Source organism: Phaenicophaeus curvirostris, chromosome 10 (genome assembly GCF_032191515.1).
Source record: "Phaenicophaeus curvirostris isolate KB17595 chromosome 10, BPBGC_Pcur_1.0, whole genome shotgun sequence".
NCBI lineage: Eukaryota > Metazoa > Chordata > Aves > Cuculiformes > Cuculidae > Phaenicophaeus > Phaenicophaeus curvirostris.
In genome coordinates this window covers 4,201,351-4,226,472 of record NC_091401.1, presented here as the reverse complement: position 1 = coordinate 4,226,472, position 25,122 = coordinate 4,201,351, and the positions used below count along the sequence as shown (strand labels likewise).

The 25,122-nt window shown below is 42.4% G+C and overlaps 1 protein-coding gene across 2 annotated transcripts in view; it reads left to right on the top strand.

Moving 5' to 3' along the window:
• Positions 1-25,122, top strand: part of DIS3L2 (DIS3 like 3'-5' exoribonuclease 2) — a 196,152-nt gene that overhangs the window by 15,456 nt on the left and 155,574 nt on the right. Inside the window, exons 2-6 of one of the 2 annotated variants that reach the window (XM_069864891.1) lie at positions 2,848-3,068; positions 3,635-3,793; positions 4,112-4,254; positions 10,031-10,084; positions 14,235-14,336. In XM_069864891.1, coding sequence (XP_069720992.1) covers positions 3,742-3,793; positions 4,112-4,254; positions 10,031-10,084; positions 14,235-14,336 — 351 coding nt within the window. In that variant the 5' untranslated portion in view covers positions 2,848-3,068; positions 3,635-3,741. The remainder of the gene's footprint in view (positions 1-2,847; positions 3,069-3,634; positions 3,794-4,111; positions 4,255-10,030; positions 10,085-14,234; positions 14,337-25,122) is intronic. The other variant, XM_069864890.1, reaches the window with a different exon arrangement.

The following is a 25,122-nucleotide window of genomic DNA, read 5'->3' as shown; positions in this document are numbered from 1 at the left end:
TTCTATACTTCCTGCAGGTGCTTCCGCTTGCTAGCTTGAAGGGGTTCCCTGCTCTGTCTGTGGAAGTGCTGGTCCTGTTTAGATGTCCCTCTGTCACCTTTGTAGGGAACCTCCTTGCCTGATTCAGGTGTTCGGGTTGTTTCAACCCAAGTCTCGCTTCAGGGAACTTTCAGTAAGGAGCAGTCAGCCACCTTACCTCAAATCATTACTCTTTTATTATTTCCCATTGAAAATGGCAGAACATCTAGAATTCTCAGGCAAGTGGTGGCTGCAACCACGGAGAGCTGCTCTGCACCATCCGTGCAGCCAGATAGACAGACCAAATGTTGCATTTGCTGTGTGTTATGAATACGTCTGTGTCTTGCATTAGAATTGCTCTGCATTCAGGTTTGAGTGGTGCTGCACATGCAGATGTGCTTGTTGTGTTGTGGTTGCTTCAGCCTTCCCCTTTGGAGGTGTCAATCACCCTCCATTCTTGGTCACAGCACTTCAGTCTCCCTTCTACTGAAGTTATTTTTATTTTTTTATATTAATCTATTTATTATTTTATTTAGTCATTGATTATTTTAATGCTTAGAGTGTGTTACTAGTTTGTGTGACATCTTACCCTAGGAGATTTTGTTATAGCCACACAAATAACGTGACTGTAATGTCGCAGAAGAATTAAGACTTCTGGCACACCTGGTACTGGAGTAGAGTTTAACTGAGTTTGTGGTAGCAGTTATTTCAGAAAGGATAGTCTCAGTATATCCTATGCTATCTATGGAATAGACAGGTTACAGTTTGCTTTATGGAATGATGTCTGTTCATCCATCGGAATGTTAATGCTGGGCAGCAGGGACAGCAAGAAAGCGCATCATGAGAAGTATTTCGAACTTCCAGTTTAAGGGGACAGGTGCACTGCAGCAGCCAATATTGAATCTGTTTGAAACAGATGGCAACCTGTAGTTAGCTCACTTTCTTTTAAAAGGAGAAAGATGAGAAACTAGAGTCATGCAGAATTTGATGTGTTCCGGTTGAGTGCTAATTGTGACAGTTGTCTGTGGCTTTGTAACAGGGGTGGTTTTGTTTAACCATAAACTTCATGGCCAGTCGGGTCAAATGCTTATCCAAAATATCTGTGTGTAAACTGGCTTGCAAGCCAGCTACGTTGAAGCAGAGTTTATTCATTTGAGTAAATTTTTTCTTCGAGTTTGTGTCTGAGTCTGAGGAGATGAAAAATCCCACTGGAGAGCACACCAAAGGCAAAATGTTGGGAGTGTGTAAGTGCCTCTCTGCATGTCTACCTTCCAGCATGGGAAGGTGCTTCTCAACCCTTTGTGGTTGCTCTGCATTATTTTTGTCAGTACTGGTCCCAAAATTTCTGAACCAGTGGCCGTGGCAAATACTGGGGCAGCTCTGCTCTGCAGTGCTTGATTCTGGCTCTCAGCTCACTCCAGCTCACTAGATGTTTTACTCTCTTTTTCCACCCTGCATTTTAGTTTTCTGCTCTCTTTTTTTTTTTTCAGCGCCTTCTTAATTACATGTTAAGAGTTAGCCTCACTTTTATCCCAAGTTCTTTAATTCATAGTAGTATTTTCTGTGACTTGCTGTCATAGAAACGAGGGCTTTAGAGGACCTGACCAGCTCGTGTAATCCACTTCACTACCTCAAGGGAAAAGCTACTCTCTTTAGACCAACTCTGGCAGACATCTGTTACACCTGTTTTTAAGAACCTCTAGTGAAGCAGATTGTGTGACCTCTCTGGATGATCAGTTTAGCACTTTGCTTTTTCAATGTGTTCATAAGATCCTGCTTTTTGTAGTTTATAGAATCATAAAGTAGTTTGGGTTGGAAGGGACCTATCAAGGTCATCGAGTCCTACCCTCTGCAGTGAGCAGGGACACCTTCCACTGGATGAGGTTGCTCAGAGACCCATCCAACCTGACCTTGAATGTTTCCAGGGATGGGGCAGCCACAAATCCTCTGGGCAGCCTATTCCAGTGTTTCACCACTCTCATGGTAAAAAATGTCTTCCTTATATCTAGTCTAAAATTCCTTCACCAAAACATCTCTGAAAAACCTCTCCAGAGCAAACTGTGTTGCAAATTCAAAAGCTGTTCTGCTTAGTTCTCTCTAGTCCATGCTTTTAGTTTCAATGTCTGATATTGAACTACATCTCCTAACCCTCAGGGCATTTGCAAATTAGTTAATTTTAGTTCTGTCCCATCACGTGGTCCCTACAGGTAGTATTGCCTCATTTGCATCAGTTGAAACCTCCATCTGGGGCTGTGCTCTTGCTGTGCTACAGCTGCAGCCTCTCTGGGACAATCTTCTCCCAGGAAGCACGCACAGAGTATGAAAAGCTTGATCACGTAGAAAGGGGCCAAACTACATTGCACTTGCTGTCACTGAACGCAGAGGCTCCCTTTGCATTTCGGAGACACTGCTGGGGCATTGCTTCACCTCTCTCTGGGTTGGCCTGAGCTGGCACCTTGAGCTGTCCCTCTTTCTGTCTTGGTCTATCCTCTCTTGAATTAGGAGGATCCCTCCCTTCTCCTTCTGATTAGTTTGTGTGCCTTTTATTATGTGTGAAAGTTGTTTTTTTATCTCTGACTAGGTAAAGTAGCAGTTTTCTTTTATTGTACCATATTTTTAAAGAGCTGTGCTTAAATACACCTTTTTTAATGTTTTTTTTTCCTCCACCTTCTTAGTTGTTTTTTTTTTTTTTTTCTCACTCCTTCAGTTTAATTCTATGAAGCAGTCTGCAGTTTGGTTTGTGAAGGATACCATACGTCAAAACTTTGCCTTGTAACTTGGATAGCCCTGTAGCACATAAGTTGGCATTGTGCGTTTTCTGACTTGCAGGTACAAGCTTGGACGCAGGGAGCGTAGCCAGGAGGGGCTGGAAGGCAAAGCTGTGATGACATGTTCAGTATCCAGGTGGAGGGCCAAGAGGGCAGCTGCGCGGCGCTGGGTTGCATTCCAATGTGCTGATCCGTGGAACAGCATTGGCATATGCTTTGGAAGCTGCTGCTTGCTCTCCTGGCTGTAGGGAAGGGGCTGAGGTGATGGCAGGGAAGGAAGGGGTGAGTCTTTGCAGAATATTTTTGTATGATTGTGGCCTGTTCTGAGCCGGCTGGGCATTCAGAGACTTGGCATTTCTTTGCAATGTCGTTGTGTACCCTGCTGCCTCTTGTAGCTCAGAAGTTAATTACTCCAGGGTGGGTTGGTGAGATTTTTTTTTTCCTCCTTTATCCATGAACTGCTTAATTAAGTTGTAGGGAGGTTGTATTTTCTCACTACTCGGGGGCCTAATAGGGTGGAGGTAAGGGCTTTGGAAACAGTTGAACAGTTTTGCATTTTATATGCTCTAATGGATTTCCCAGGATTTTGGAAGGGCTGTATCCAACTTTAGTATCATAATTTCTAGAGTTTTATTTATGCTGAAATAAGTTAGTGGTGGATTAAGGAGCACAAAGAGCCAACAGATTACAAATGAACCAATGAAGACATCGTTCCTTTTGGATAAGGAGCATGACTCGGTTGTGGCTTGTACTGAAGTACTGCAGACTGTGACTTTCACCAGAATCATAAGCTGGCACTGGGGCTCCTCTTCTGTCCCACGTTATTTCAAACCTGTGTTTAATTTCAGGTGCAGAAAAGAGAGCGTTTGCAAGGACCAGAAACAACTCTGAATCTGCAAGAACTCCCCCGAACTTCGATAGGAAGAGGCAACTCTCTGAATCGCAGGCAGAAACAATGAACAATTCAGACAGCGGAATAAGCCCTAGACAACTGGGAACTCCCAGAGGTATTAAAGCAGAGTGCATACACGCTTCTGGAATAAGCTTTGGGAATAAACTGCCTTGAAGCATGTACTCAGCACTATTAAAAGATGGGCTGGGATGAATGCTCTTAACTCTAAAATGAGCTGTAAAAGATTGTGTGTTATTTGTAAAATATAATTATTCCAGTCTTTTCAGTACTCTGAAGTAGGGTGCTGGTACTTCTGGGCAGACTGTTCTTCAGAAGCACGATTTTTGATATAAAGCCTCTGTACAGCTGCTGATAAGACTGCTGATAGACTAGTTTGGTGGGCGAGATAACACTTATGGATTTCTGTTTGCAGGAGGATCCTGTGGGGCTGTCCCAACGTCAGGTGACAGAAAGAATCGAAATAAGCCCACTCGAGGGAGGAAGAAGAGTATATTTGAAGCCTATATGTCAAAAGAAGATGTTTCAGCAGGACTGAAAAGAGGCGAGCTAATTCAGGTGCCTGGAACATTCTACGCCCATGCTCTTGTTATAAGTCTGTGGATGTGGCAGGCAGTTGTTGGAAATCACTGCCAGTTGGTTGCATAACAGGGAATTGATGTACCACTTGTAGATGTTAGAGTAAGATTTCTTCCCTTTCTCAAGAAGTTCTAGAAGTGGATTGAAACCTCTTATGTTCAGATGAGGTATAGCTTTTGGGTTGACTGCATGTTCTATAAAATTCCTGATCCACAGTCAAGATGAATTAGAGTTCTATCTGGATAGCCTTCTGTCCATGATACTCATTGTTGTGGCGACTCACTTTTACAAATGATGCTCAAAACCAGAGCAGGTGCCAGCAGCTCTGTCTTTGTCAGTGTAAGTGAGAATGAATGCACTTAACAAGATACTTGTAGCTGAAATTCCTCACGAAGACACTCATTAGGCCTCAGTGATGTGATGCAGATGCCTCAGCTTCTAGATCTGCACTTCCTTTTTCAGTTTATCAACTTTTCCCAGAAGTCTCCCTCCTACAGAAAAAGGGGAGGGTGATGGTGTGGGTAGTGCTGTGGTCCCTGGGGTCTCACAGGGCTGTGCCTACCAGAGCATTGCAATAACATGTTATAAACTGTAATGTAACAGGTTAAATTAATATCAAGTGACCAAGCAGTGGTCCTGGACCCTTGATTTACTTGCATAATTTTCTTTGGAACCCCCTAAGTTCATAGGGCTGACCCAGCCACTGATGACACTGTATGGTTTACTGAAGTAAGTCACAGCTAGTAGATGGAGCTGAAGAGCCCATTAAGATACAGAAAATCAGTTGTGCCCTGTGTGTATGGTCGCTTGCCTTGCACAGGTAGCAGTAAGCATGTTCTCATTTTACAGATTGAGGCTGGACTTCATGCTCCCATTTGGAGCAGCAAAACTGCAGCCATAATTAGGCAGCAATTCTTCTCTAAATATCTAGCAAAATGTGGGGTGCATCTGCCATTTGTGTGGGCAGCTGGATCTCAGTTGTTTTGCATGAAGAGAGGCAGAGCTGAGGTTCACTGAGGGGCAGGAGTAGAGAACAGCATCCTGGAACCACTGTCTTTGCACAGTCCTCAACATGGTGTAATTCAACATCCTAGTGAGGTCAGACTGGCTGGGGAAAAGAGGCAGGTGGAAGTTAGTGAGAACACAACAGACAGTTGTGTGGAGGCATCTCAAACGCACACTGGTGTCTTCCTGTTCAATTAGTGTTGCAGTGCTGGTAAGGGTGTGATACTTTTGTCAATACATTGAAGTTGCAAATGGCATCACCTTACTTTTTGTCTGAATTTTTGTTATAATAGTATAGCAAATCTTGTATAATATAACAGCATAATTTCTGGAGGTGTGATGTGGATTCCATGTATAAGATTGCTCAATTCCCTCCTCAAGACAATCTGATCAGCCCATAGCTTCCAGAACTATCGCTATGTCATATATCCCTGCTGATAATCAGAGTGATCCACTGCTCTTGGCCAGGGCCTTTATAAAGACCATTACAGATGTCCCCACTGGGAAGAAAATGGTGAGGGAAGAAAGGGGAGTCTTGAGCTGTGACTTCTCCCATGCCTGTTGTGGCATATGGTAGCAAGTAAACCTTCTGCCTTACCTGCGGGAGGTTTTTTGGCACCTGTTAGTAGTATTGCAGCCTTGTATCATTACGTGTGGCATGTAGACTTCCCACAAGGTCTATTGCAGCTGCAGATGAGGCATATCAGACTATGACTACTACCTGAGAATCCCACTGAAATGCTGAGTCCCAGAGGACCTGTGATTGCATGTTCTTTGGCAAAAGAATCCATAATTCTTGTAAATGTGTAGTGTCTATTCCAGGTCATGTGCTGCATAACTGGAAGAGTCATAGGTGCTTTCTTAGGCTGTGTCTGTTTTCCTTTCATCCAGTTCCACTTCTCATGGAAACAGTTGAGGCTGTGGGAGCTGGATTAAATCATTTAATGTCAGATCATGGGCATCCCAGCTCAGTATCTCTCATCTTCAGCTTGTTCATCCTTATGATCTCATCAAGACCATTCATCATTGTGGTCTCAAACAAGATAGGTGTGATCCTGAAAGCAGCTGTGGTGAAAGGACAAATATTCAGTACTCCTCCATACAATGGCAAGACACATAGTGAATAAATACCTGTTGTGTTAATCCCAAAAGCGAGGCATTGGTCTGGTGTTATAACCTGCAAAAAAATGTTCCACTACAGCCTGTAGAAGATGAGAGGAAACCTGTTGTTCTGAATCTGATGGTCCTGAGCAAACTTCAGTGCTAGCCAGACAGAAGCATGACTCTGAGTGGGAATGTCCCCTGGAACGTTCTGTTAGCACTGCATCCGCATATATTTGTGTGAGAATGTGAGAGATCTGTTTGGAAAAAACCCTGTCGTGACGTCTGAGGGTGTTGCTGGACCCTGGCAATGGAACTACACAACTAAATGATCTTGAAACCCCACCCATGGAAACTACCAACAGACGTGGTGATCACTCAGATAAAACATGAGTGCCATGAAGATTAAGCAGGCCTAGGTCAGGAAGAGCAAGTGCTATCTCTATGGGTGCAGATGTCTGTCAGTAACATTAGTCTTAATGGCTTCTGGTACCGTATCTGACATAACTCTCTTTGAGATAAGTGGCATGGGGAAGTGTGCCCTGCGGGATTCCTGGATTCATTTAATCATGCGATGTGTACGGAAGTGTCCTTCCACAAGAAAGAGGATCTGAGCTTAGGGCGCCTAAAAGTACGTAAACAGACTTCCCACTTCTCTGCCTCTAAAACTGTGTGGTGAGCAGACACCAAGCATATCAGGTTGGCTGGAATCACAGCAGCGGGTCTGAAGGCAAACAAGATTGAATAACTTCTGTGTAGTTACGTCAGCGGATGATGTTGGCTATACACAACAGATGAAATCAGGTTTTGTATTAAGGACCATTGACCCAAGGGACCATAATCACCCTGTGAAGTGTCAGCCAGGATCTCATGTCTGCTCCCCGCCTCCAGTGTCTCCCAGACCCTCCCTGCAGGGCTGCTGGGGTCAGGAGGAGCGAGAGTGCGTAGCGTACGGAGGTGGGGAGTCTGCTTTGCCGTTAAGAGGGCGTTTTTCCTTGGAAAGTTATTCCTTTGGGTGTAGGAAGGCTGGGGTTCCCCTGATTTGCATGGATTGTTTTTTCAAAGGTGGCCTTAGAAGCAAGGCGATACTTGAACCCTGCCCTTTTTTGATATTCTGTGCATACAAACCGACCTAGGCGTATGTGTTACCATAGCTGTTATAAACTGCTTAATTTGAGATGCTTAAAGCTTAATTTGAACGTTGCCTGCTCTGGTTCTAGCAGTACAAGTTGAGAAACCACGATCCTCTCATAACTTGCTGGGGAAGTTCAATAAGGTTAGAAACTTTTTTGGCAAGTATGTGTGAAGCTGACTTGAATCATCAGAAAGTGTTTTAGAAACCTTGCTGCAAACCTTTCTCTTCCTTTTCAAAACAAAGGCCCCACTGACATAAAAACACTGATAAATATAGCAGCGATTATTTGCAAGCTATTGTAAAGTAATACAATGTTAATGTGACATCATGAGACTCTGCAGCCAGATCCTCACCCCCAATACACATATGAGAACAGTTGTTCGTTGCAGATGGGGAGAGTGACTGGTTCCAGATATGATATCACAGCGTGAAATGTACAACATCGTAAATAGGATTTTCATAGGCACAGATAATAGGGCCCATCTGCTTTCTAAGACTAATTTTGGGAGTTCCTTGCTTAAAGGAAAGAGCTGAAGTATTGTAACTCAACTTGACGTAAGAATTCTAATGCTGATCATAATTAGGTAGTGCGTATAAAATGTAGAGAAAGCCGCTGCATTGTAGACATGGTAACACTTTGCTGCTCCGTGTGTTTGCCGGAGCTGGGCATCCATGTGCACGTAGACACTCTGGCGCCTGCTGGGCCATGGACGCAAAACCTGATTTTTCACGCGCATAGTAGGCGTTTGCACCTGGCTGATTGACAGCTCTCCCAAACTATTCAAGGGGGTTCTGCAGAGTAACACAGGATATCCCCTCATCTGCTTTGTGCTGGTGGGTAGATGCTGGTATGGGAAGTATTTGACTTACTGTCAGGCAAAGCAACCATTGCTTCTCATTTTTCCCTTCATAGAATAACTAGGTTGGAAGAGACCCACTGGATCATCCTTTCCATAGCAGCTTCCTTTACTAACAGCCTGTTGGTTTTGATGGCTGATTCTGGAAAATTACCAGGGAAAAAAAAGACCATTGAGAGTTTTCCATCAGGGAGTACCAGTGCTAAGAGAGGCTGATGACAGTGAGTTAGTTCTCACTTTGCCTGACCATAAAGTATCCCCAGGGTTGCTCCCAGTGGGTCGTCTTTGTTTTCATGCTGTTGCCCTGGTTTGTGCCTGCCATGTGGCTAGTGTGCTCGTTAATTCTAGTTACATAAGGCACAAAATAAGACATGGCAGCAAAGTATTCAGATAATGCCTAAAGAGTATAGAATATGTGTTGCTGGTATTTCCAAACTTAAGCAAATAAAAACAATGGAAAACCTTCATAAATCTGCAAATTCTTCTTCAAGGCAGCAAAACTTTCACGTGTAATCAGCTTTATTTTCCAATTGTCTGAGTGTTTCCCAGAATACATAAAAAAATTATATGCTGCAGTAAATTTTTAAGGAAGCAATTCCTGTGAGAGGTTCCTATGATTGCTTAACACAGAAGTGCAAACAGATGGAATCTGTTCGTATAACAAATTGGCCGATGTTATTTCAAATACACAAGTGGAGAAAGCTTTAAAGTTTCAGCCCAAAGCAGAAGCCTGTCTGAAGGCAGGTCCCTAGTTATATTTCCATAAGAATCAAATGCTGTCAGTTTTAACTGCAGCCACCTGAATTATAATTCCTGGGACCCTCTTGGAATGAGAACCACACTGTTGTGTGGTATGCAAGTCCTTGGTTGGCTCTCCCTTTCTTCTGGATGGACTTGAGCACAAGTACTAAAACTGGTTTGTTTACATCGGAGGCGGGTATAGGAATTTGTTGCAGGTGATTTGGGCTTTGAGTTCGCAGATAACAAAGCAGAAATAGATAGACCATGGACTTTCAAATTTATTTAAGATAGCTTGACTTGAAACATGTTTAAACAGAATCTAATCCTGTAGACTTTAAATGTTTGTTTTTGGAAAATCCTTTTGAGTCTTCTTTGGAAATGTTCTCTATCACAGAGTTACTGTGATTGTCTCTCTGCAGGAACAACCTAAGCACCCAGAGCCCCATAAGGTTGGTACCTGCTGCCATGCAAGCTCAGCAGGTCAGCTTTTCGTTTTCCCTCCTGTCTTCCAAAACAAGCAAAGCCAACACTCTCATTTTCCAAAACAAGATCAAAACAAATGGTTTCTATTGTCTATTTGTTAATGAAGCTGGTGGATGCTCAGCATAAAATGTGTGAAGGGAAGAGAAGGGCTTGGATCCTCTGTTCACCCAGTAGCAGCAACAACTAATGATTCAATGTCTCTTTGATGACAGACTGCAGTAGATCAGTTTAAGCCTATCATGAAACTGCCTTTTGGCTTGAAATTGCTTGGATGCTAAATTGTCAAGACTTGAAATGTATAATGGAAATTTAGATGTATCTCTAGTGTTTCACAGTAGATATATTACCCATGGCTCTCTAATTTAACTGATGTTATATAAAATTAATAAGATTCAGACATAATCTTTCTCCTTCTCATTTTTTTTTTTTTAAGGGACCCTTGAGAATAAATCCTAAGAAGTACCATGAAGCCTTCATTCCGTCTCCAGTAAGTGTAATTTTATAATGCTTTAAAGTTCATAAGTAAAGGTGCATTAAGATAGGAGTTATGCTGGGCACAAAAGGTCACTTAGAGGTGAATGAGTTGGAATAAATGAACATGATCTGGGTTTTCTTTTAAATCAGATAATCCCAAACAAATCCTGCTTTTTCCATACCTCAAAGAACTGCTTATTTAGTTTGTGCTGAAATTGGGGATACCATGGGGTCCTACAGAAGCCTGCTGAAGTCAGGTTTGCAGACCACCAGATAGCGTAATCAGAAGCCCTTGGTTTATGACTACAGAGGTTTTATAGATTTTTCCGCTGATGAAGTTAATCTTCCCTAAACAAATATGCTCTCCATTTTTGATCTGCTGTATGAGCTAATTTGAAAAGTCATTCCAGAAATAATATGCGTGATTCCTTTTCATGTGCCTGCTTTTATACAGATTGTGTCTTGGTTGGCTTGGGGTGTGCTGCTGTCACATGGGGCTGGCTTGTGCTGCTTCTCTCATTCCTTGTTTTGACAGAAAAGAAAGGCTCTTGCAATTTCAGGGACTTCCAGTAGGGAAGGTGACCTCACAGCTGGCACAGCCCAGGCTTTTTATCTGGAACGGACTTGACCAAAACGTTGCCATCAATGAGAGAGAGTTTCACATTGAAACATTTGTTGGTGGGGGAGAGAAGGCAGAGCCTGCCCTGAGACAGTGAAACACTGACTCTCTTGTTGTCCCTGCTACTGACGGTGCTACTGGTTTGGGGCTTGGATTGAAAGCCTTAAAATTCATGTCAGTTCACGTTGTTCCTTTGAGATATTATTTTGAAGCCCAGTTTGTTAGAGGAGACTGTACAGGGATGGAAGAAGGTCGAGGAGTGCCTGAAGTAGATAAAGATAAGCTAGAGGAAGAAGTACAGAGCAGCTCCACAGTACATCAGTAAAGCAGGACTACTGTGTGTGTAAGGGGAAAAGGAACTGTGATCCTTCCTTTACAGGTGTCCTCACAGGTGTTGAACATCTAAGGTGTTAAACATATTCTCTGAAATGACAAAATGCAAGGTTAAATGAGAAATACCACTACTCACATGAGTTTAATTGGATGTGAAGCTTTACCCCATATCAGGACCAGTGTCCAGCTGTTGTCTTGTGCAGTCAATTGCTTGCCTTTCTGCAGGCAGGAATACAGGGATTAAAGAGGGTTTGCTGAGGTTGTTACCTCTGCTGTCTTTCTACTTTTCTGCCCTTGGTGGAGCTGAATGCCAGAACTGGTCTTGTTGCTGATAACAAGCAGAATCAACACCTGGATGAAGATGGCTCTGACTGATGAGGACACTGTCCTTACTTTAAGACAGGTGCTTTAGGAAGCTTTTCCTTTATGCAGCATTATTTGCAGTAAGGGGGGGGGTTGCAGCCTTTGTGTTCTGCAGGACTTTCATTGCTAGATGCTGCAGGAGCTGCAGCTGTGAAAAATCACCCTTTCTCTCCCATTGCTGAATAGAGCACTGTATCCCCTTTCTCTTCAGCTCTGACTTGGCTTTATAGAGCACAAATGCAACAGCTGTTCACCTTCTAACACCAGAAGGCAATGGGTGTTTCTTGCTGCAGATGTGCTCTGTCTGCTTGTCTCATTGTTACATGAAGAGTTGTGGGGAAGACTAAGGCCCCATCTCTTGAAAGCCTCCCAGAGTATGGACCAGGAGCATCTTGTGTCTCCCCTGCATATGTCAGTGTGATTTGAAACGACGGCATTGTCAGTGTGAGAAATGATCCTGTTGAGCGTGAGGGATGGAGTGCTGGGGCAGTGCTGTGATTGTGGAAGATGCGTCCAGAGCAGATGAAAGCATGACAGATCTCCCTGTTGTCAGAGGGGAACAGAGAGCACTGCCAGTGACGTTCCTAGGTGGCCTCGTGCTCCTTTGAGGGGGCTGCAGAAGTCTTGAAAGCATTGTGGCCAATGCAGTGTGTGCACCCTGGGGACAGCTGGGACTCTGCAAGTGATTGCGTTCTATTGGGATTCAGTGCCATTTTAATTGCATTAGTAATCCAGAGTGCCAGCTGTGCAGAGTAGGGGATGCTTACGGAAAATGTGTCATGTCCATGTGTTCTTGGAAGTGCATAAATTTCCCAACATTCGTGAGCCTGGAGCTCAGGATATAGAAATGTTTATTTTTTTGGGGCAAACCCAAAACTGATTGTAATTTTCTAATTACAGCTTTGTTGCGGGCATTGAAATTAACTGCTGTAAAATAGATGTGCAAATATGTATAAAAGTGTGTTTGTGTATATATTTGGATTTGTTGTTTGAGATGAGAGTGACTGGCTGCAATTCAAGATAAGGCTCTTGCAAAGCATGGAGGTGCAGCTTTGGCTGCGTGGTGCAGCACATCAGGCACCTTTACAGGGGGTAGGATATGGGGTCTGCCTTGTGTTTTCTTGGACACAGGAGAGAAGGAAAAAAGTGTAGAACAAATGAATTATCATGAATGCAGCCGGTGTCCCACAGTGCAGAGCAGCTATGGGTACAGACAAAAAAAGAAAAAAAAAAAGGAGGTGTTTTCCTTGAAAAGTGACTTTGAAGTTTTCTTTTTATGTATGTGGTGGGTTTAGGTAAAGAGTTGGAGCAGAAGGGGGAGGGTGGGGAGAAGTGAAGAATAAGACCATGTGTAAAAAATCAGGCTTTTTGAAAAGAACGGTTTCCAATTTGAATTATGTTGGTCCAAGAGGTTTTGCAATTTTTCTGCATCTTGTCATGGGAGGCAGCTTTCACACAGCTGTTGAGCTGCTGCTTTTCTTTCTAAGACTAATTTGGTCTCTTGGAGGACATCCTTAGTTTTACATCATAGCAGGGTTCTGCCGTTTTATTGTTTTGGTATCTAAGCAGAATAAGATATTTATGTGATATTAAGGCTTCATGTTTTCAGGTTATAAAAGCTTAAAAAGAAGTTTTTCTTGGAGGCTGAGCACACTGGTAGTTCTGATTGGATTTACTCAAGCATATGAGACTCAGGAGTGTATATATCTGAGAAACGACTAAAGTTGTGATTAAGATTTTAATTCTTGTGAGACTTTTTTAATTGAAAAAACAATGAGCTGCTAATCTGAAGAGACTAATCATTTTCTGTACATCAAAACTATGCAAAACACTCCCTAGGAAAACTGTTGACTGCTCATGTTGATACTAAATGCTCACATTGTTTGACACATTCATGACACTGGAAACAGTTACGTGGAATTTTTCATATGTTGAATGATAGAGAAACAGAAAGGAAACCAGTGAGAGCGCTGTCAATAATTAGCCCCAAAAGAGGACAAAAGTAGCAGTCCTTTAAAAGCTACAACTTGTGTGTTGGCATTTTCAGGAAACTTCATCTTTATTCCCCCTGTGAAGAAAATCTTTCAAATAGGGTCTTGATTAGCTGAATGCCAAGCATGTCGTGGGATAATCATAGTACGTACAGTTAGTAGAGGCTCTTGTGCAAGGATGTTAACCCAGACCATTGAGAGAAGGTGTCCTAACATATCAGTTACGGCAAAAAAATCTGGCTTGCATTTGATGTCTGTAGTCATATTTTTTTTTAATATCTTCTAACATTAGTTGTGCCAAATGTAGAATATATGGTGCTAACTCATTAAAAAGAGAGACTACATCCTTGGCCACCTTCACAGACTGCCCCACTGACCCTGGAGCTGCATGTTCCAGCTTTCCCATCCCACCAGGAGAGCAGTGGCTGCTCTGCAGAGGGCACTTTGCAGAGACTGTCTTGTAAACAAATTCTGAACAATAGCTCTGAGCGCTTAAGTTGGGAACTTGGTGTGTGAAGAGCAGCAAGTGCAGAAAGCTCTCTACCCATTCTCTCTGCACAAGAGTAACTGTAGAGGAACTGAGGAGAGCTCGCAGACAATACATCTTGAGGGCTTGACTGTCTTGAATAAACACTGTGGGACTACTGTGCTGGCACATAAAAGTGAAGGAGCTTATTTGTTGAAAGATATTGCATGTTCAAGGGCATATGGTGAATCCATTTAATTTCTGTGCTCAACTGCAGGATATTTGTCTCACCAGGGTGTGTTTCTTTTTTGATGACAGTGTTTTAAACCTCATAACAACTGTAATTTAATATATTTTAGTCTGGCATTTATTTTTCTTCCTCTTTGACTAGGATGGGACTCGCGATATCTTTATTGATGGAGTGGTTGCTCGCAACAGAGCCCTGAATGGTGACATCGTGGTAGTGAAACTGCTTCCCAAGGAACAATGGAAGGTCAGTGCAGTATATTTTTCTGTGATTTGACGGTAAGAGCTTTTTACTGTTTTCTTCACTAAACTTAGGGCCTGAGGCAGACAGCAGAGAAATTCCTACAAATCAGATTATCTAAGATGTGGTTCATGCTGTGGTAGATCAAAACAATTGATCCAATACAGAGTTTGAAAGAAGTGATACCCAAGGTGTTGAAACCTCACTCTTTGCATAAAATTACCTTTTTTATCCCTGTGTGGAGAAGTCTGATGGCAAAGCATGTTTGTCAGAGATGGCTTTTGATACCTGTTACGTAGATGTGTTCATGCTGTGGCAATGGATAGTTCTGTGTAGGTTTTTGCAATTGCTTGTGTATTTGACAAATGCTGTTGACAAAGCTTTAGTGTTGATTAACTCTCTCTAATTTGTGGGACCTCAGTCCACAGTAAATTTATCTTGTCACAGCTCCAGATTTTGTGGTAATGTGCTTCTTTACGTGGATGAAGAATATGTGAAACGACTAGAGCAATGCAAACGTGGGACAATTTGTTTTTCATCTTCATGTCTGAGAGTTTTACTAAGATCAATCTCCACATTTTTTTTTCAGTCAGTGATCAAGCGCGAAGTCCTTTCAAACATCTGAATAGTTTTATCTTGCTTGCAGGTTTATCTTTTAACACCTTCATGCAAGGAAAGTTCTTACTCCATTTCTCTCATTGCCAGGAATTGTAAGCTACAGTTAGAAACTTTAACATGGGTTTTCACACTTAAGCATGGCAGAGCTGCTACAAACACCCTTTTTCAATGATTCTTGAGAATTTAAAGACTGTTGTATATCTTTTGGACAGAAGTAATAGGGAGGGTGATTCCAGAAGGGTGGGGACTGTCTGAACTGTTTTGGCCTGGTGCTTTTTACTCATTCTTGCTACCTTCTCTGCCTGGCTTTGTTTGAAGTTACGTGAGTCTAAGCTTGAATATGCAAGGTCTTCAGTCTTGCTGAAGGTCACTTGCTGAACCTGCTGCCTTATCTGTTTAAATCTAACAGCAATTGAAATGATTGTTTGAAACACTATAGCTTCTCTTCCTTTTAAGTATGTTTAAAATTGGTAAACGACTGAAGTATTTACTGACGCATGTAAATGCAAAACTGTGTTATGCAAAAGGCAATCATAAGTGAGATCTAAGATATTGCAGATATATCCATATGCAGATGTAGGAAAGAGGTCTGCAGCTATCTATGTAACCTTTGAAAACCAATTTTGAGGGTCAAAGCAAAATTCATAGAATCATAGAATAACCAGGTTGGAAGAGACCCACCAGATCGAGTCCAACCATTTCTATCAAACACTAATTCCTTTGATAGCTGTTCAAGAGTCCAAATCAGCGTTCACTAAAACTATGATTACTATATGTTTGAATCACCAAATCCATATACATAAACTATCTCTCTTGTTAGACCATTTTATATAGTTGGAAAAGTGGAATAGCTTGAGCACTTAGATCCTTTGCCAGGACCTGCCAGCACAAGAGCTTCTTTGTAGGCTTGCTAGAGGTTGCCTGAGCTGGAAGCTTTGTCTGCAGTTTTCCATTAATATCTGGCTCTAAAAAAAGATAAAACCTCTCGCTTGTATCCTCATACCTTCATATGTTCAGTAGTAATATTCTTTTATGACAACAAGAGGGGGAGGGGCTCACAATATTCTTCCTGTCCTGGGAAAATGCTGGAATAAGTAGAACTGGTGAAGTGGTGTCTGACTGCAAGGAGGCAATTCAGAAGACTTCGGTGGTTTGTAGTACAATTACGATTCCTATGTGGTGAATTTAACCTTGCCAAATGAAGTAGCTGGAACATGCCAGTCATGTTGTTCAGCCACACAGGAGCTGCCCTATGTAGTCTCATTTTTTTGTTTCCTGCCATCAGCAACTTAATCAGTGATGACACCCCTTTTTCCCCTGCTCCCTCAATCTCTTGTTATGTGCTTGTGTTTGTATTACTTCTTTGGGAAAGGTGCCACTAAGTTGCACTGAAAGATACCGCATTCTGCCAAGTAATTCATACTGATTAATGACAAACTGTCGCAACCTATTTTAGTTATTTCCATTTGTTTAGTCTCACGCTGCTGCAAAGCTGCCACATAGGTGTCTTGGGGGTTTTTCTCCTTCCTGATGGGCCTTTGGAGCAAGCTGAACATTTTCAATTATTTCCTTGAAAAATGTAAATCAGATGTGTGGTATAACTGGTGCTCTCAGAGGAGACTTTACAGGCTCTGTACATACTGGTTTGTTAGGATTGAGATGTGCGTTACGGTTCACTTGTCCCAACCCATTATTTTGTGCTCCACCGAGAACTGATTTGGGTCTTTGCTGATAAGCCTGTCTTGCACAAGATAAGGTTGCTGGCAGGTCTGCACCTTCTGTGTGTCAAGCACCCTGGATGGCCCCCAAGATGCTCTGTGGGAAGATCTTCCCTTTCCTAGTGCAAAAGATTCCTACCATGGTGGACCTCTCTGTGCAAAGTCACAGTGTAGTGCTGCGTCACAGTGATCGCAGGATTGACTTAACTGGAACTTCAATTTATATGTGTAAATGGGAGGAAGTGGGAAAACCTGTGCCTGGTGGAACTGTGGGTTTTGGATAGGGAAATATGTTTGAAGAGTTACTTGAAATATGCTTGAATAGTTAAGAAATTTAGGAGCTGCCCTGTACCTAGTGAGTCAGTCTTTGCAGGTCAAGTGCTTATGAGACAAACATTGGCTGGTGTTCTCCAGAGGTTTCTGCTGAGCCTGTCATGGTGATACCTTACATGCAGGTATAAATGCCACAGAGAAATGTGAGGAAATGCTGAAATACTCTAGATGCGTGGTTAAACTTTAGGTAGTACATTCTTGAGAGGAACAGCAGTATTTTCTTCCTCCAGCCCTCTGCTCCCTGGCTCAGTGGTGGGAAATTTATCAGGCTTGAATTTCTCAACATCATGTCCTTCCCAGCATGCGCACCAAGTGCTTGGATGGTCCTCTCTGTGCTTATTGTGTCTGGTCTTAAAGCTCTGTTTGCTCATCCATCTTCTGGGAAAGCTGCTTGCTATTCAGCGATGATCGGTTTGGCAGTTCATGTTTCTGTGCTTACTCTTAGTTCTGATCAGGAGCCAACAATTTCTGTGCGGCACCCCCAGTGTGGGGGAGAGAGAGAGAAACATTTTGCCCCCAAGATTTGTTATCTTGTTCCCCTGAAGGTGGCCATCAACATCGTGCCAGGGTTGAGTGGCGTGTGTTGCAGTGACTGCATTTGGAGGCTGTATTTCAGAAGTTCTTCTCCTGTCCTCTTGTGTTACATCTTGGGAATATTGAGGTGCTATGGTAACTTTCAAATATTTAGCTTTTGCAAAGTAAGGTATTTAACTTAGACTGTTTTTCCAGGTACTTAACCTACTCTTAGCAAATGAAGTCAGAGTATTGTTGCCATCAGCTAGACTGTCCCTTCTTACTTCAAGCTGTAGGGCTTCTCCAGATCTGCACCTTTATCTTCTGGAAGAATGTCACGATAAAAGATACCCAGTGATGGAAGATTTACTTCAGTCTTTGTCAATTAGTCTGGTGAAGGAAAAAAATGGTGCTTTATTTCTTGACTGATTTTCACTACTTTAACTTCCACCTGTGGGTTCTTATTATGTTTTATGGAGTTGTCCTTACATCAATTTCAGAAGCTTCAATTATACGGTGGCATAATTGCTGGAGGGCAAAAAAAGTTGATACGATGATTACAGCAATATTTCTCAGGCTCATCAAGGAGGGAAGCAGCATGTCAGCGTAAAGAATAAATCTAACCATCTTTCTTCACAGCCTCTTTTTGCTCTTTTTACCGTCTGCTTAATTGCCAGCCAGAATTTGTTTAATTTCAGATATCTGTTTTGGTTTTTCTTGCAGGATGTAATTTCTTTGGTAGAAGGAAATAGCATAATAAGTCATTTGATATCACTTGGGGCTTGGATTCCTGGCCCAATCTCTGGTGCTTTTAGAGTAGTAGTTTTTAATGTGGAATGTTTTTCATGACAACCGTCTCACGCATTGCATGCTATGGCTGAAATGTTAGTCTTAGTCTGAAAATAGTACCCAGGCGAGGAGTTTTTGCTGCTCAAGACTGCCTGAAAAAGGAATTTTGAGGTCTGACTCTCTATTACTCACTGCATTATGCAGGAGAGATCTCAGTTTCTGCATTTACTTGCAGCAGTGGTATATTAAAACCATAACAGTGTATGCTATGTAGGTACATAAAATAAAGTATTTCAAATAATGACAGATTAACATGCCAGTTTCTCAGAAATCAGTGCCTGCAAGTCATATCTTTTGTTGTTGCTGGCTTTTTGTGAATCATTTCCTCCTCAGCCTGAAGTGTTCCTTTGCACTATTTTCAGCTGGTTTTTTTGATCATGTCAGAAGGTCTACAAGGCCAAGGATGTAGAAGTGCTCATTTATGTACAGTGTGTGCTGCTGGATAAAAGGATAATGGGCCCACATTTTAGTCATGAAGTGTCCGAAAGTGATAGAAACAGTAATTCTTCATAGCTTATGAAAGCACATGTTCTGTTCAACACTGAAATGTCAGGTACAATACAGTGCAACGGGAGATCTTAGAGCTGCCTCTTCTAGAGCCGTACATCAGAGATAAATATTTATACGCTTTCTGCATGGAAGACGTAAACTGCAATTCACTTTTCCCAGCTGTGACTGTTCTTGGCGTAACTGTGAGCAAATGCAGAGAAGGAACAATTTGATTCAAGCAGACGTCACAAATATCACCGTGTATATTTGGAACAGAGCTATGTATCCTAGCAAATCAGCACCTCCAACTGTTGGTGAAAACCTGTGAACCATTACTTGTCCAGAGGGGATGCTAGCTTTGGATTTGCCCTGGTGAATAGTGATTCGTTTCGATTAACTTCTTCTCAGAGTCGATTTCTTCTCAAACTCTTCCTGCTAACGTAAGGATAACAGTAACTCAGGAGGAAGTGGGGTTCTTAGAGGGTTATCGCAGCAATAGTGTTTGAGTCTAACAATCAAGAATGTTGTTTGGAAACATTACATTCATAATGATAAAAAATGGTGTTCTGGAGAAGTCATTATTGAAATAGTAAGTGTTCTGGCATGCTGAAAGCGTTCAAGTGTAATTCATGATATCCAGGAGTAAAGTGGGAAGCCTGAGAAGCCAGCTAGGAAGATGTCCAAAGCTCTAGCAAATCTGAAAGGTTGATGGATGCTGTAGGAAGGAGGGGTAGTTGTTGTTTTTAGATTTGTTCTGCTGTAGACTTTACAATGAGGGCTCTACGTTGGTAGCCACACGTGTATGTGTGCAATCCCCTCCCCAACTCAGAAAATCCCCAAACCACAAATAGGTTCTAATCTGAAGAAGGTTCATTACTTGCTTGCTTTCTGCTTGTGCCATCCTCTGGATGGCCACATATTGTTCCACGCTGCTGGGCTTTGTGGACTGTCACTGTGAGCTGGCATGGCTCCTTCCAGACTTTTTTTAGCTCCAAACTGGCTGGATATGGAATAGCAATACAATAGATTGTTAGCAAAAAAGCTGAGAAAATAGGAAGCGTTGCTCGCAAAGACAGCTGTGGCATTAAATTTGCTCTTGTGCAGATGTTGTTTTCACAATTTGTTAATCAAATATCACTTGAAGTGAATCAACCAAAGTCTTAACACAGTGAGTTTCAATAGCAAGATCTGTCATGCCTTTTTTGGATTATAATGATAAAATGACTGCTGTGATCTGGGTTGTCTGAAATTGCCATGACCCAGTGCTGTGATCATCCCTTGCCTCCCCCGGGATGCGTAAAACAAGAAGGCAGCAATACCAGCTTTTTGGATATTGAAAGCAACCTTACCTTCCTAAGAAGGATCTCGCCTGTCAATACCTGCCTCTGTCTCGCTGATGGGAAAGCCAGACCCAGGATCCCGAATAATGAAATCACAAGAAAGGTACAGAGTTTTTGAACTGTCTAATCTCCTTTTCCTCCTTCTGTGCTGAGTAGAGTGATATTAAAAGGTGGTTTATTCAGTTAGATAGGAAGGTGAACTTCTTATTGACTGCCTGCATCCTGTCCTGCCAGTGCAGAATTACATTGCAGATGTGGTTTGGCTGCACAGATGCAGAATAAGATAAAAACGTTACCCCTAGGTGAACAGTCGAGCACTAAATATTCATCTCACATGTGGTCAGTTGGTGGAATTGTGGCAGATAAGCCCCTTGTGATGACTTCATCCCTGGGGGTGACTTCAGGCTGTGTGAGATACCGCTAAATATCAGCGTGTTTTGCTGGAAGAGCTTTGTCTTGAATGAAAGGAAGTGCTCATGGGGACGTCTGATCTTGCTTTTAGAATAGGAGTCAAGCCAAAATTTAATACCTGATCTCTGTTTCTGCTCACTTTTTCTTCTTGGTCACATGAATATAATCTAGTACAGCAGATTGTTTCCTTTAACAACTAACTTTTCTTAAACTGATTGTTTTAAACTCTATTCTTCCAAGTCGTCTGTAAATATGCACACATCACAGTAGATTATTCTTAATCCAGTCTCTTACATAAGCACTATCATTTTGGACTTTTCTTAGTTGTTGGTTCCTGTGGAATTAGTATTTCTTAGAACTGTTTGGTTTTTGCCAGTTTGGAGACTTATTTAATGATATCACATGAGTATTTGGAGCCTGCACCCTATAAGAGAGAGTCAGGATACCTGTTGTGATGGGATTGGTTTTTGGAATGTCACACACATTAAACTGACTTAACTTTTTATAAATGCTTTCTTCAAAGACTGTCCAGGTTTTCAGTAGTCTCGGCTTCTTTCAGATCCACATAATTAGGACAAAGTTTAAATTAAGTATACTGATGCTGAAAGTTCCATCTGACCTAAAATTTGTACTATGAATGTTATACTCATTTTTTTTTAAGGAGATTGTACTGCTAATTTAGCTTGATAGCTGGTATGATGCTAAAAAGCTGTTAAAGTCCCTACGTGAGGTGGTTTTGGATGACATCCTGAGTTCTGAAGAAAAGGAAAAGTCCTACATATCTATTTGCATGTTTTTTCTTATTATCAGCTGGCAGAGAGACAGCATTTGGCTGCAGTATTTACGTGTGGTCAAAGTTACTAAGGTTGGCTCATTAAGTCTTATTTCCTTAACTTGTGTTTATTTTTCTTAAAGCTGTAAATCAGAGGAACAAGGAATCTAAACCAGAGGTGATTTATGTAAGTGAAGAATTGCAGCAGCTGGAGGACTGACAGGGATTTTTCTACAACAGGTTCTTTGGAGCAAGATGTGGGACCTCATTTATAACCACGTGGTTCTTAGAAATAAGGGAGATATTTGTCATCAGAGATGGGATGCCTTAAATTTGTTGTTGGCACAAGTTAATTTGTAACCACCTAAGATAACGTTATCTGAAGTCTAATAGTTAGATTTTGAATCAGCGTGCCCTCTAAGGGCTGATGATTTTGCCTTACCCCAAATGCTGCTCCTCTGTCTTCTTCCAAATGAGGCAAAGTGTAACAAGGTTGAGGACATCTCCTCTTCTCCTATTCCTTAGCTTTGTGACATTATTTGCTATGGGGGGGGATTCCCTTCTCCTCAAATTTTTGAAGCTTACGTCCTGTTAGGCACATCACAAGAATAAGAACAAGTCCATTTTTGGTGCGCTGTCATGCAGTGGAAGGCGGCCACTGATTTATGTGCATCAACAGCAATTTTCTTAACACTGCTAACTTAAGAAGTCTTACCCGCTTGCTGCTTGCACCTAATTAATGTACAAATTAATGCCTGGAACCTGTTGGTACGGCAGCATCTCTTTCTGCAACATCTTTAAGGATTGTAAATGATCCTTCCAATCAAGTTTTTTGTTTAGGAGGTGGCACTCTTAACACTGAAAGATAAATTAAAATTCTTCCCCATTATCTTTTCCAAAAAAATCCTCACTGCTTCAGTATTTGTGTACTTGACATCATTTCTTGGTATTTGCACACTGATAAGACAGCTGGTGCATGTTTTTGAAGGTCCCAGTTTCCAGTTTTTGTCCCAGCTTTAATTACCTGGAGGCTTTTTCGAAAGTGTTGTTAATGACTCTAGGAGAAAACTGCAGGACAGGCTGCTGCTGTGCTAACCGTGCTGAAAAAGGCAATCACTTTCATACGTTTCCTTGATTTCTCACTGCTTCTATGAGTTTATTTTCGTTTTCTGTGTTCTGTCACGTTAGGCAATTGCTGCTTCGTGAAAGTAGGTCTGTCTATGTCTCTTTTGAGCTTCTTAGATTTCCAGTGTGCTAATGATTCATTCATCTCCAGCTGTATCATCTCCTGGGATTGGAGCATTTGTTTGTTTTTAGCTTTATCTAAATTATTTTAAAACAGAGAGTAGTGCCAAAACACATACTTTTAATTGAGCAGCTTTGGAGGTGTGAAAATGAAGACTTGGCATGATCTAATTAGCGCTTGTGTATTTTGGTTGCTAAAAGTGACTAGTGAAGAATTCCTCAGACATTGTTCTCTGTTCTGTCTAAAAAAAATCCTGCATAAAGGTAGAGATCCTGCTTAGTTCTTGTTGATGCTTGGAAGTTCCAACTGTAATGCTTTTGCTAATTAGCTGGCTGCCAGGACATGCTTCTGTTCTTGTTCTCCTTGCTCTTTTCTTCTTTGTTGGAATGAGTATTGGCCACTTCTGTTTGTAAGCTCTTTAGGAATTGGCATCTCTTTTCCTGTGGCCTCTTTAAATCCTGAACGGATCGTGTTTACCAGGTTGTCTGCGAAAAGTCCTAAGGAGCTCTGAGTAATGGGACGGTTATCTCAGCAGCTTCTCTTTCTTCCTGACCTATTGACTGTTCAGGGGAGTGGGGTGGGGAGTTCTGGTAAAAGCCTTTAGTACCGTAGCTGGGTAAGTCACCTCTGTGCCCTCCTTGACCTTTTTCCTGGTAAAGTGAATTTCCTCCAGGGATTTGTCACCCCTTCTGATGTCAGAATGACTGACTCTTTTTTTATTTTTTATTCAAGCCAGGTTTGCAGCTGTAGCCCCTTGTAGTGACTGCAGCTGCTGTGATGGTCCAGTTTAGGTTTTGACTTTTAGCTCTTTGGTGCGAGGATGAGAGCTTGTCCAGTGACAAATATCCTCTCTGAAGGGTTCCATCCATAGCAAAACTGGGCAGAGCTACATCTGATGATGCTGTGGGACCCATGCCCTCTACGGCCCAATTGCCTTGGGAGCTGCTTGCTGCCCATTTTGACACAGTCTCTTTCTAACCACGTACCGTCCCCTGACCGCTGAGCTCTTGGCAAGGCAACCCAGCAGCTCTGGAGTGTCGTGAATTCCTGTCCTTTCAGCCATTGTTTTGCAGTTGTTCCTTAAGTGTATAATTGGCTGCTGGTGTTAGAGATGTAGCGTATGGCCTCCCTGCTAATTTCTTTCAGTATCTCTGCATTAGAGCAATAACCAGAGGGGATGTACCAACCATCCTTTCCAGTGACTGCGCCCAGCTGGGAGCAGAGTTGCTGCCTGCTGTACTTGAGGAGCCGCACAGCATCATAGAATCACCAGGTTGGAAGAGACCCGCCGGATCATCGAGTCCAACCACTCCGATCAAACACTAAATCATGTCCCTCAGCACCTCATCCACCCGTGCCATAAACACCTTGAGGGAAGGTGACTCAACCCCCTCCCTGGGCAGCCTCTGCCAGTCCCCAGTGACCCTTTCCATGAAAAATTTTTTCCTGATGTCCAGTCTAAATCTCCCCTGGTGGAGCTTGAGGCCATTCCCTCTCGTCCTGTCCCCTGTCACTTGGGAGAAGAGCCCAGCTCCCTCCTCTCCACAACCTCCTTTCAGGTAGTTGGAGAGAGCAATGAGGTCTCCCCTCAGCCTCCTCTTCTCCAGGCTAAACACCCCCAGCTCTCTCAGCCGTTCCTCATAAGGCCTGTTCTCCAGCCCCCTCACCAGCTTTGTTGCTCATCACCACCACTGCCGCCCTCTGGGTGAGAGTAAATGGCCCATCTGGCTCTGGGTTATTTATCTAGCTGATCTGGGGGTCTGATGCCATGAGGGAGTGCTCTGTTGGCAGGTCTTCTGGTGCTTGAGCTCACCTCTTTGGGTCTGTGTTTCACCATGTAGACATACCCAAGGTTAATGGATGACCATTAGTTTAACTGATTTAGTTCAGTAACTGTGCTTCATGCATAGTCCAAGCGGTGTTTTGACAGTGTGGTGTTACTTTATGTACTCTTCCTGTTTCTTTCCTTCATATTCCTGAAGCTTTCTCTAAAACTGTTTATTCTTTTTTTTTTCTTCTCTGCACAGTTGTTGAGCTGTGGCAATAATACATTTATCAGCTTATATTCAGGTCTTGGAAACTTAATTTACCTCTTTATGTAACGCTTTATCACTAATGCATGGTAACATTTCCTGGCAGGATATGCATTGTTAAAATTTGTTTGTAGAAAAAAACAAAACACCCATGGAAGCGGATGGCTCCCCTCTTGTAAGGTTCAAAAGTTTGTAAAGCAAAAAGGGAAAATGTTCTTCATAGTATCTGACATCATTTTAGTCCCACCATCCTACTTTCCCGTGGGGTGACTCCTATCAGTGGCTAAGATATAACGGAGCCCAAAGACTAGGTGTGGAGGCAGCTGTCACTGTCAAGAAAAGGAAAAGCTGGGAGGGGAAGGCTGGCCTTGTCAGGGCAGGGTCTCCATCTATACAGTAATTTCCTATGAGCTGACTGAGACCTTGGGCAGACTTTTTGCTGACAAAACCACCAGCGCTTGTCAAAAATA